Genomic DNA, 12395 nt, shown 5'->3' with positions numbered 1-12395 from the left:
ACCATCACACAGGGTAAGAGGATTGAAAACTCAGCACAGAAACAATCCTTTCCTCTCAGTTTAATTCCATGCCTTCAAACAGGAAAACCCCAAAACCTCAATTTAAAGATCTCCAGGATCTAGAAATTCAAGCATTAACACTAAGAGTATTTAATCAATTTTTGAATCAGTCCAGGATTAAGGGATAAAGCCTTCCTCTTTTTTGTCAGATTTCTGAGTCTCAGTTTCCATTGGTTTCTAAACTGTTCTCACTGATGGTCAGGCACTAGTAAACAAAGTTCAGCAATGGGATGCAACCCATCATTATTCCAGCTTCTCCTCAAATTCAGGATTTGTAGACTAGACACATCAGCTGTCTTCCCTTAAAAAATGGGATTTAATGGGGAAAAAAAGACAGAGTCCATCTCAAGAAGCTGGATTCCTCTCTCAAGCCATTGTAATCAAAAATTATGGAAAACAGASAGGAAAATAAAATCATTAATAGCTACAGAAGTCATCTGGTGAAGTCATGATCTGCAGTGACTAAACAGCTGCTGTGTTGTGAAAAACCTAAAATAGCTTGAGGGGGGAAAAAAGACTGGAAAAGACACGCACGCCATCAGTAACTTGATAATAGGCAATTACAGTTCCAAAAGCAAAAGGAACAAAATTGCCAAAAACAAGGGATTGATCCTTGGTATTTATGATAGGAAAGGTCACAGAGGTAAGCCACCCAAAAAGAAAGCAAAATAAAGAACTGGCAAGAAAATTGGATCAATCTGAGGTTGTTTTTTTTCCCCCCTCTGATCAAAACCATGACTCTTGTCCTGTGCAGGAGAAAGGGACAGCCTTTCCTCACCCTCAAAGCGCTGTCAAGGCTGACCTGACAATATAATGCCCATATCCAGGAGGAGCTGCCACACTCCAACTGCTGTAGATCTGCACTTGACAAAAGGGCACTGCTCCAAAAGCCAGTCCACCAGTTCTGATCCAACACAGCTTCTCCTGAAAATGAGCAAAACATCACTTCTTAAACTACAGTAACRTTAAAACATTCTTTTATAATAAAGAGTTATTTTTTTGAAGCTATCGAAAGCCAACCTTTTTGTTCAGCAGAGCAAACTCTTTGCCTCAGTTCTAATTTTTGTACACCTAATCATTTCAAGAGAAGAAATTACCTGGCCAAGCCTCAGGGGATATCTCTAGCTACAGTGAGGGAACTTAAGTTAGATGAGCAAGTTCCCTTACATACCTGATTCATGCAGCATACTTTGCAATATGCAGCATTTTTATCAATACTGTTCATCCAAAGATGCCTAAGAGCTAAATAAAATCCAGTTTTTAGACTCAGGATTTTATTTCTGGGCATAGGCATAATCAATAGAGCTAAACAATATATGTAAGACCTTGACTGTTACTCTAGGATGTACTTAATCTTGTATATTATTGGTAAATGCACAAATTTAAATAATAATAAAAAGTAGTGAATTTTCTGAAACAGGTGTGAATGAATGGTGCTATAATAGAGAGCWGCACATTCTGATATAATTGAAAATAGGAGGAAGCATTTATGCTACAATGCAACACAAATGGAAAATCACTTCATTACAGAAATATTCTATAAATTACAYGCAAAAATCACTGTGTCACTAAATCTTGGAATCCAATTAAGCTCTTTTATAACTCTACACCAGGACTGAAATTAATACACTTCCTTTTGAACAAAATAACTGACAAACACCATTGCATATGAAATCATAAGGAATTTAATCAATGGATGCTGYATTCTGACAGCTGACATTGTAAGAAAAGACAAGATACACAAGACTTTTAAGAAGTTTTTAAGAAAGTATTTTCAATTCTTARTGACATACACAGAATCTCTCACTCAGAATTAACTCTATTGTCAAATCAAGGCATAGATAAATGSRAATAAAATGCATAAAATTGATTTAAATYAMTTATTTTTATTTACCTGCAAATGCCACTAAGGTACACCCTGTCTTTAATCAGGTCAGAAGCTTGTAGAGTAAAAATATTCCTGAGAGCTCTCCCGGCACAGGAAGAACTTTCTCCATAAATCTGAATGAAAAGAGAAATTGAACACTGTAACAAACAGGGATTTATTCCTGCTGTAGTAAATTGCCTTGCTACTGTCCGCTCCCTCCCTCTGAGCAATGCCTCTTGCCARGTTAATGACAAGCAAGCACTCAAAATCTCGCGGGAAATGCACCCCATCTTCTGTTGTATCATGAGTTGCAGATTGCCCACGAGCTGGGCTGGTTTTAGATTTGCTGCCCTAGAAAGGGAGAGGTTTTACTCTCCRTCAGCTTTACCTTTCAACAACAGACAAGTTCCAATGTTATTCTRGCAAAGCAGAGACATGTTAACCATTGCAAAATCACATGGATAYAGTTCAAAACCATTTCTGATGTATTTGAGCTAAATAATTTAATACAAACCTAATACACACCGAAAGGCCATTTCACAGCCTTTTCTTTTTGTTCAGAACCTTTGGAGGTTTCCTGACCTCCAGYCAGGTAGATCAATTCATCCATGCATTGCCAGGAAGATGTGGTCTTTCAGATTGGACACACCTGTGGTTTCCCCACACCTGATTTCCACTTTGCATCTCAAGGCTGAGGTGCATCTATCAAAACAGTCTTCCAACTCAGTCTTCCATAAAATCCTGTTCCACCCAGACTCTGTGCYGCTTACTAAAGAATTTACCTTGGGCTTCTATTGTGATGTTTCTTCACTAACTCAGCAAAACACACCAGTGACACAAATAACTAACTTGAAAGGAAAAAAAATGTTGTTTGGTTTCTTCTTTTCATTTGTTTGTATTCTATGTTTAGGAATGTTTTAAGGCCTGTTGAACAGACCCGAGACAGCAAAGATGTGCAAAACCAGAGTTCTCAAATATTGGAAAAGTAAGCTAAACAGTGGCAATCATTTACATGACTGGGAAGCAAATGTGCCTTGAAATTAGCAACAATTCAGTTTGCAAACTTACTAATAGGAAGATGTGATTTATAAAACACACACACACACACAAAATGATAACTTCTTAACTGGATTTAACTGCAGGTCACATTCACAAGTGTCTTCAAAGCTATGATTAAGAGCTTGAACCAAAGCAAAAACATTCCTAGTGTGTTGTTTGATGAAATGGAAATAAAAGAAGCTTCACAAGTACCTTGTTTGAAGGAGTTTCCAGATAGGGATTTGAAATTCTTCTGGACAGGGTCTGTAAGATAATTTGGTAGACATTAGTTTTGTTATGTWTTTTATATGGGGGAAAAAAGGTAGCTGCAATCTAGGTTTTTAGCTGTTGAAATCTGCATAAAAAAGAATTTATCAAATCATCTGAATAGTCTCCAAATAATAATTGTTTCACATCAGGAAAAAGGTTTGATAAACTAGGTTCTGTGTTATTACATTTATTCTTGATCTGGGAGAGAAGAAGAACAATGGGACGGCAAAGTCTATAGATAACACACAATTTTTTGGGTTGGAAAAGACCAAAAATGACAGTGAAGAATGTCAACATAAACCTAAAATTATTGGGTGAAAAGACAGTATCAGGATGAGTTCAACATTTAAATCAGCATGTACTATAGGGAGAGAACGTAATTATGCATACTTTTAAAGCAAACTTTATCAGTAGAGACACCTCAGGGTCACAGAACACTTCTCAAGGAAGACCACACTTCTAAATTAAATTCTTAACTGTAGTTAAAAGAAATTAGGATAAATGGCAAATAAAATGGTGACCAACAGGGAGGTAACTAATGTAGATCAGCGTTATCTCTACTGTGCCACACGTTGCACTGGTAACAGCATCTCAAAAAATGAGTACTCTTGTGTTAGAGGGGGTTCAGACAATAATAGTAGTAGGAATTATAAAGGATTTGGTTAAATTTTAATATGAGAAAAGACAGAAGAGACTGTGACTATTTACCTTACAAAGGAGAGATTACAAGAAACATAATGAAATTAGACAAAATGGCACAAAGACAGACTTTCTGTGCTCTGCTTTACATGAGAATAACTGATCACTCAATGAAATTAGAGAGGATTCCTATTTGAGGAGACAGAAAGGAAAAGCACAAATAAATTTTCACAGCAGGGAAATGCAAATGCCTAAATCTTACCACTGATCAATAAATACTGGGATTTAAAATTATAAAATTYACAGTGAACCAGGATTCTGAAAGGCAGAGACAGGATAAATATCTCCAGAAGAAACAGGTTACCCACTTTGACTCACAATGATCCTCCCATATCTTGTYACTGTTAAAAGACAAGATATTGTCTCTACTGATGCTTACTTGCAACTTCTATCTTACCAGAAGACACAAAAGACACAAATAAACTCTGCCTAAAATAAGCCTGGAAGTGGAAAAGAAGATGTTGTGCAGGTGCACTGGCACCACAAGAGGAATATCATGTGGTGGTCCCTCACATTATTCTAACTTGTAAGCAGCATAATTAATTCCTCGCTTTGAGAGGGATCCAATTCTCACTTGGTATACTGCAATCATAAAAAAAAAAGCCCTAAGTATTACAGAATCCATATTTCAGCGACACCACCTGCTTTTTCCTCCTTGTACTCCTGTGACTGTATTTTTAGGCAGGGAAGGGACGAGGCACCACAGAAGCATCTATGGCTGTTTACCCTTCCACGCTCATCACAGCCCTCAGTGTAGCTCCATGCACAAAAGTGACTCCATATGGAAATACTGTAACACACAGGCTTAATTTTCCTCTCCTGTACCCAACAAAGATGCTGTAAGAGTTCAACACGGCCTTGGATCCCACATACWCTTCCTAACCAGCATGTCATTAACRCCTCAGCCCTGCAGCAGCCCCACATACCACCACTTCTCTTGGTTTCTGTCCAAGTTTTTCATTCCACAAGTCTCACTCACTGCAGTGGCACAGTTTATACATTCATTTCCCCACTCCCTGCTCCTTTCCCAGGCTGGTGCTGACAGAGGACAGCTGAGGCTCATCCAGGGAGAGCACTGCTACTGCAGTGTGCACTTACCTGACCTGCTGAAAYTCAGCAAAAAGGACAAATTTGGTTGCCTTCTACAACAAGGTTACAGTGGTGATGGATAARAGAAGAGAGACTRACATCASCTACCCGGACTTGTGCAACCCATTCCATACTATCCCACACATATCCTTGTCACTAAGAGGGAGGGACATGGATTTGACAAATGGATCACTTGGTAGATAAGGAAATGGACACACTCARAAAGCTCTGGTCAGTGGTTTGGTGTCTGAGTGGAGATCAATGATGAGTGGTGTCCCTCTGAGACCGTATCATTTAACATCCTGCTGGGAACACGAACAGTGGGATTGAGGGCACCCTCAGCATGTCAGGGAATGACAAATTGAGTGGTTTGACTGATATTCTAGAGGGAAGGGATGCAATTCAGAGGGATCTGGACAGGCTTGAGAGCTGGGCCTGCGCAGTCCTCATGTATTTCAACAAGGCCAAGTGTCAGGTCTTGTTCCTGGGTTGGGGTAATCCCAAACATGGACACAGGCTGGGGAATGAGTGGATTGAGAGCAGCCCTGCAGAGAAGGACTTGGGGTGTTGGTGGATGACAAACTGGAGATGATCCAACTGCACCCTGGGCTGCATCAAAAGGAGGAACAGCAGGGGGAGGGAGGTGATTCTACACCTCTACACTGCACTTCTGTGAGACTCCCCTGGAGTACTGCATCCAAATCTCAGCTTCCCAGCATAATAAAGATGGGGATCTTTTGGAGCAAGTCTAGGGGAAGGCCACTAAGTTGATCWCAAGAATRGAGYACCTCTCCCATGGAGACAGGCTGAGAGAGTTGAGACAGAGCCTGGAGAAAAGAAGGCTCCAGGGAGACCTTGTAGTATCTTCCAGTATTTAAAGGAGGCCTACAGAAAGGACACGAGGGATTCTTCATCAGGGAGTACAGTGAAAGGACAGCAGGTAATMATTTTAAACTGAAATAGGGCAGTTTTACATTAGATATTAGGAAAAAATTCCAAGGTGTCCGCAAAAGATGTCCGATGCTGAAAACCAGCAGAGAAAAAAAAAAAAACCCAAACTTCTAGTTTATCCTTCAGACCACACAGTGCTAGCTCTGGTGCAGGGAAGAGAAGAGGAATTCACAGCCCTGAAATGGGAGGAGGGAGGACAGGACCATGGCTTGTCAGTGGCAGCCTGAACCCATGTCAGCTTGGAGCCACATGAAACACAGGTGAGCCCATAAGGGGACATTTAGCCTGCCATGCAGAAACCCAACCACCCCAAATTTTTAAAAACATAAGAAAATAGAACTGGATAGGAGAAAATAAAACAAAAGTAGAAATGGCTTTCTGGAACAGGAAAAATGATCTTTCATGTTGATGCTAGTGCAGCTAGCATTGAAACACTCATTGCAGTTAGTTGCAATATCAATTGAAATTGATACAGAAGTTTAAAATTTAATGTCATAGCTACCATGATAGCTCCCCTTTTCTTTTCTTTTATTTTTAACTTGCCTCAATAAATATTGAGGTACTGAGCAGACCTCTGTTCAGCAGACTCTACTTTGGCTGTTGGGGACAAACTGGGCAGGTGCCTACAGGAGAGGAACAGATAGTGAATAAGTGGTCCAGCCTATCTTTAAAGACCTCAACTTTTGGGTGGCTCTGTTGGGGAAGCACCACTCCTCCCTGAAGGTAACTGGTAAATATAGGCTTCTCCCCTCAARTTATTTAGACACACACACTGACTGAAAATACATTTGCAAATCGCTCTAAGAAACAGCCAAAATGTGCTTTTAAARCAAATTAATTAAATCATCAAGCAAACAGCTCATCTCTCATGAAAACTACCTTGGAACAGCTATTGATGCCCATGCCAAGAGCTGCTTTCTAGCTACTGTCACCCTGGCATCCTCCTGTGCCTCTTCACCAGCTTGAGGAGAAGCTTTGCCAAACCACATGTCAGGGAGAGGACGGGGCTATGGCAGCACATGTGGTCCTGGGACAGAAGAACATATGTGGAGGAGATGCAGAGCACTGGGTGTCCTCCAGAAGGGCTGTCCCATCGTACACGAGTGGGTGTGCACAGGCAGCTTCATCTTCCCTGTTGGGATGCAGGGAGAAAGGCAGGGAGGATCCCTGATCCTGAGGGATGGACGATCTGGAGATAGCACTGTGAACATGGCACAGGGATGTCACCATCCCAGCTTGGGAACACAACCTGCATGTGACAGGAGAGGACAGCTGGGACAGGAAGACCAGAGAAGGTTTTGGAATAGTGCTGCTAGGATCCGAATCTGAATATGCCACAGATAACTCAATCTGAAATTGGGAAAAAGTATAAAGGGGTTTACTGTGGTATTTAAATCACTAAAACCACACAAAGTAAAGATGTGGGAGAAATAAAATAAAGTGACCAGCAAGTAATTCAAAGAACCAGAAGGAAATAATTCCTTACAATCTGTATGACTGTTCAATCTATACAGAACTATCAGCCAAAGAATTAAATATGCAGGCAGTTGTTTAAAAGCAGAGCATAATTGAATGACCAATACTATTATGCAAGGTCTATGCCTAAGTTTAATTCAGTATTGCTTCAACTGTACAGTTATTTTTTTAAAAAGTTGAGAATTTCTGACTTTATTTAAACTAAAGCATGCAAAGATACTAATGATAGTATTTTAATATATTGGCACAAACATTTTAGAGGTTTCGATAGGAATTCCCCCACAACAAAGCATACTAGTGGGTCCATTGGAAAGAACAAAATGTATCTTGCTCTAAGATCTGACTTASTTCCTTCCTCRGAARAGTATTGAGCTGGCTYCACYACAGCAACTCCCTGTGCATTTACTRCAACCTGGTTAATGCTCTATTCAATAGCTAACAGTATTCCAGAGCATGGGTTTAGTCATATCTCTTGGAGAAACACTTGAATTTTGTTCTCATTTTTAGASCTCGGATTTTGCTTTGGCTGCATCTCAACTTGGGAGAATGACTTGCCTACAAGTTGCTCSTGCTTCACCTCCTGCCCAAGCTGTTCCAACAACTGCTGATATTTCTGYCATTGCCAGCACTGCAGTCACAGTAGCACCAGCCATGCTCCATACATCTGCTAGCAATTTAATCACCATCATGCTCAGAAAGAAACAAAGCAAGAGTGCTTCGAGCTCCAGTTCAAGTGCTTTCCTCAGCTGGGATTTAGTGCAGTGGTAGCAGCCAGCAACCTGTCTGCACTACAAGTCATGCTGTAACACCTCAAARGAGGCTATAGAAATTGTAGGAAAATAATAATTTCAAATATGGAACAGAAAAGTTTTGCCTGTCTTCCGAGAGCTTCTCATATTCACGAGCAGTTAGCAAGAAAAAAAACTTTACAGAAATGGGGAGGAAGAAATATTTTTTAAATCAAGACTGTTTCTTTTACTAAATCTTTTAGAGTGGGATTTATATTAAAACTAAAAKAAATGAGAAAAGGCAGAATCATGGCTCTTCTTCCCCAGTAAATTGCTCAAGYTTCCACTCCAGATTTTTCAAATGTCTAGGTTTTTAACTGGCTGGGTTTCCAAAATATGACCATAATGTTCCATGCTTAGGAGTTTGCAGTGTGCAATCAAGCTTTACCTGTTTTCAKTTTACAACACACTCATCAATATTTTCTGTTTGATCAGAGCTTAATTCATAAGTATGCCCATGATCAACTCCATGCTGCTGAGCAGTTCTAGAAACATTWTTGTTATATACAAATATAACAAAACAATTGTTCACAGTTTCAGGGCACTGTCACTATGTCCCTAAAGAATTTAGTACAGTACTTGTGCATTTCAAACTGGATTACTCAATATACTTAAAATTAAGCAAATGCTTCAGTGTTGMTATTCCCTAACTATAAATAGCCTGAACAAAAAAAAATCATCTCACTTTTAAATGCACACGGTGTAGCACAGACTACCTGGTAAYGAGACCATTTCTATTCCCTGACAGGGGGATTTCTGCAACTACTCAACACCTGAATCCTAAATTGGCTAATGTGACCACAAAGGAAATTATATATTCAGACACATATCCAACAATAATTTAAGCATCCAAACCTAAAATACACTTTCACAAGTACCCATGCTGGAGACTTCTCACATTCCAACCCTGACAGCRTATGGAAAAGGATCACAAATAAAGCTGAATACAAATTCACTCTCAAAAACAATCATCTGCTTGTACTTTTCTCTCTATTGATCATTCAGCTCTAAGAATACAGCGGCTCAGGAAAAATTTCAAAAATCCACCTGGGGTATTTACTTAATTTCCCTCAGGCTTCTCCCCCACTCCACACACAAATGAAAAATAATTATTTTTGTCTCAGCCAGATTTTGTTCTTTCATTATGAACCATGACAATGATAATGCCATAGCAGCAACAGAAACCACTGCAAGTGTTACAACTGATAGAAACCTATGGGGTGTTTTCTTTATCAAAAGGATTTGCTGGAGTTGCTAAAAGCAAGCAGCTATAAAAATTAGAGAGTTTCCACTCCAGCCCTGATCTGAACACAAATCCTGAAACAAAGCTGGGCTGTACCTGCCTGGCACACCCTCCTCAACGTGCAACACAAGAAGGCAGTAATTTCTGCAGGAGTAAATGCTCATTTATTCCCAGAGCTTATTCGTGCCAGGCAAGGAGAGGGGGAAGGGAGCAAAAAATTACTGAACAAACTGACTTATCATTTGGCCACCTTTGAATTTTTTGCATTTGACATAACTTGCTCCTGTCTGAATGATAGGTGTTTTAAGCAGATCTAAGGCATGGGTATTGTGTTTAGCAGATGAAACGCTACCGTTGTCTGAGTGTGSCTGGATATAGGGAGTGTTGTCATGAATCCCAATCCGTTTCCATGTGGCAACAGATTTTTTTTCTTGTTGCTAAGGCACAGCAAGCAGAGTTGGTTGGGAAGCGAGCTGACTTTCAGCGGATATCATTCATATGAAACCGTAGAATATGCCTGACTTTCTGCCAAATAATATTCGGAACAAACAACCTTCCCCCATTCCTCCTCTTGAARCCCACTGTTAGAATTCATGGGTAATGAAGAATAACCAATGGAACAGTTCTCTGGATTAATATTTATTTAAGATTAAATATAAAACCCTTTATAAAGGATTTTCCTTATAAAGGAAAGATCTTCTTCTGATAATCTTAAACTTCATATACTTAGGTGTAGCATAAAAAGGTCAAAAAGCTGTAAAAAGAAAAATCTGTATTCAGCAGAGCTTGCAGTTTAGAGTTCCCAGATGAGCCTGAAAAGCTCTCTATAGAAACCCAAATGGGTCATTAATGAAAGAAGACCCAGGAGTGTATTGTCATCTGTTTTCTGTATTAAAAAAAACTTACAAAATGAGTCATTTTACAAAGGGGAAACCCACAACTCATGGTTCATTCTCACTTCCCCAAAAACAGAAAGAGATGTGARAAGAAAATGGATGCTCTTCATAAAGACAAGCAGTGTTTTTTGCGTTTAAAGACTTATTTGTGAGACAGCAACAGTTATGAAAGCTACGCATTCAGAAGCATTTCTCTGTTTTCTAGCACCTAGCAAACAAAATACAGCTGAATGGGTTTGTGCTTCAAACAAAACTAATTTTTACTTAATCTGGCATAAACCAGCAAATTTTAAAGTCTCCGATGCCTAGCAAGGAGTGTAATTCAGTGTCCAAGAGCAAAATTTATTTGCAGCACCCTTTTCTTCACGCAAAAGAAGTTAAGAATAGAAAAGAAAATCACAGAAGGCAACAAGGCTGGCTAGTTTCTCTCCTCTCTCTTCCTCGGTCCCACCATGGCAAAAAGCCCAGGATAAATCCAGTTTCAGGAAGGCACCAAGACAGGCTCCTCCATCTGTATCCTGTGCCTCAAATAAAGCTGCAGCATCCCGACACCACCCGGACTGAGGGAAAGGGAGGAGTGGTAAGCTGGCAGAAGGGGATGCCTCCGTTAGGAACTTCATGTTACTACAGAAAGGAGACAGCCACCCTTCTGCTAATGATCAGCTCCACTATCAGATTGAAATACCATAAAATGAGGCTGCACATAAGCAGGGCATGTCCTCTCTGCACCTTCTGCTTCAGCTCCCCCTTTCTACTGCTCTCCTTTTGCTTCCACGCGTGTCCTGAACCAAGCTGAAGGACCAATGGCTTTGATTCGGCTCATTAAATAGAGATTAATTTCAGCAGAGATGGCTTCCCTCGGTGGGGTCACTGGGGAGCCACACAAACACCGTCCCCAGCAAGGCGAGCAGCGGGGGCACAGTCAGAGGCTGTGGGATGCGGAGGGAAGGCAGGAAGGGACAGCTGTGCTCAGAGGAAGCACTTGTTTATGCTACATTAAAACTATCCAAGGAATGATGGCATAAAACACGCCTAATAAATCCTTTTTATGTTGACAGAGCAGAGACACTGATCTGTCAACACAAAAAGGAAGTTAACTATGCTCACAAAAARTGACAATACAAAATTCAAGAGTGTCAGCAATGGGGAACGTCAATTCCAACTCTATGTTCACATAAGTGCATCAGCTGAAACGAAACACAATTCCCATCTCATCTACAACTGTAGACTGCATGGGCTAAGACAGAGATTACAATATAGAAACAGTTTAAATAAAATTTCTCTTTCTTATAAAAAGATAATGGGCATTTTCAACTCATATGCTAATATAATGTTTGCAATGAGAGCTCATTAAATATGCAAAGAAAGAATCAGAATTTYACTGCTTTTTATAATGCTTTATGTAACATTAAAATATGCAGAGTACCCTTAATTTTCTCTTCATGTTCCAATATTAATTAAACTTTACTGCAGCATTTGTGCTCCAGTTTGCCAATTCAGCCATACATTTCCTAATGCTACCTTAYGAACTTCCCAGTGCATTTCACTCTTCCTGGCTGTCAGCAACATTTCACAGGAAAGCCATATCCTCCCTTTTTTGCAGCACAAAAGAGGCACTGTGCAGATTGTTACTATAAGCATTTAGCAATATTGCTGCACTTACATTTCTTTAAAASTCAGCACCTAATAAATAGAGTAGATGGTCTTTGTCACCTCCATGGTGTCCCTGGCCACCAGCATCTGGTTTGGTTTTGATGTGGAGGGCAGCACATAAGAGCAGAGGGGGTAGGAGGCTTAGTGATTACTAAAGTTTTATGTAAAARCCAATATTTTCAATAATGCAAGTTACAATTTGAAAGTACAGTGTTCGGAGCTTTCAAAAGAATGTGCACTGGATATTTCACACTACAATTAAAACAATGTTCCCAGTGACAGTTTACTATTTAYTTTCAGATACATCTAAATGAAGACATCAACAAAACAGTTAAAAGAGAGATCAGGAGTAGGGAAATGCAGAT

General features: G+C 39.8%; 1 protein-coding gene across 1 annotated transcript in view; it reads right to left on the bottom strand.

The window, feature by feature from the left end:
* Positions 1-12395, bottom strand: part of RAPGEF5 (Rap guanine nucleotide exchange factor 5) — a 153571-nt gene that overhangs the window by 121689 nt on the left and 19487 nt on the right. The window contains exons 2-4 of the mRNA XM_057363632.1: positions 3179-3229; positions 1955-2061; positions 863-984 (exon numbers count right to left, since the gene is read on the bottom strand). Of these exons, the coding sequence (XP_057219615.1) occupies positions 863-984; positions 1955-2061; positions 3179-3229 (280 nt within the window). The remainder of the gene's footprint in view (positions 1-862; positions 985-1954; positions 2062-3178; positions 3230-12395) is intronic.

The sequence above is a fragment of the Malurus melanocephalus genome, unplaced genomic scaffold (assembly GCF_030028575.1).
Source record: "Malurus melanocephalus ecotype Western Australia unplaced genomic scaffold, MMel_1.1 scaffold_29, whole genome shotgun sequence".
In the NCBI taxonomy this organism is placed as follows: domain Eukaryota; kingdom Metazoa; phylum Chordata; class Aves; order Passeriformes; family Maluridae; genus Malurus; species Malurus melanocephalus.
This window is presented reverse-complemented; position numbering and strand designations above follow the sequence as displayed.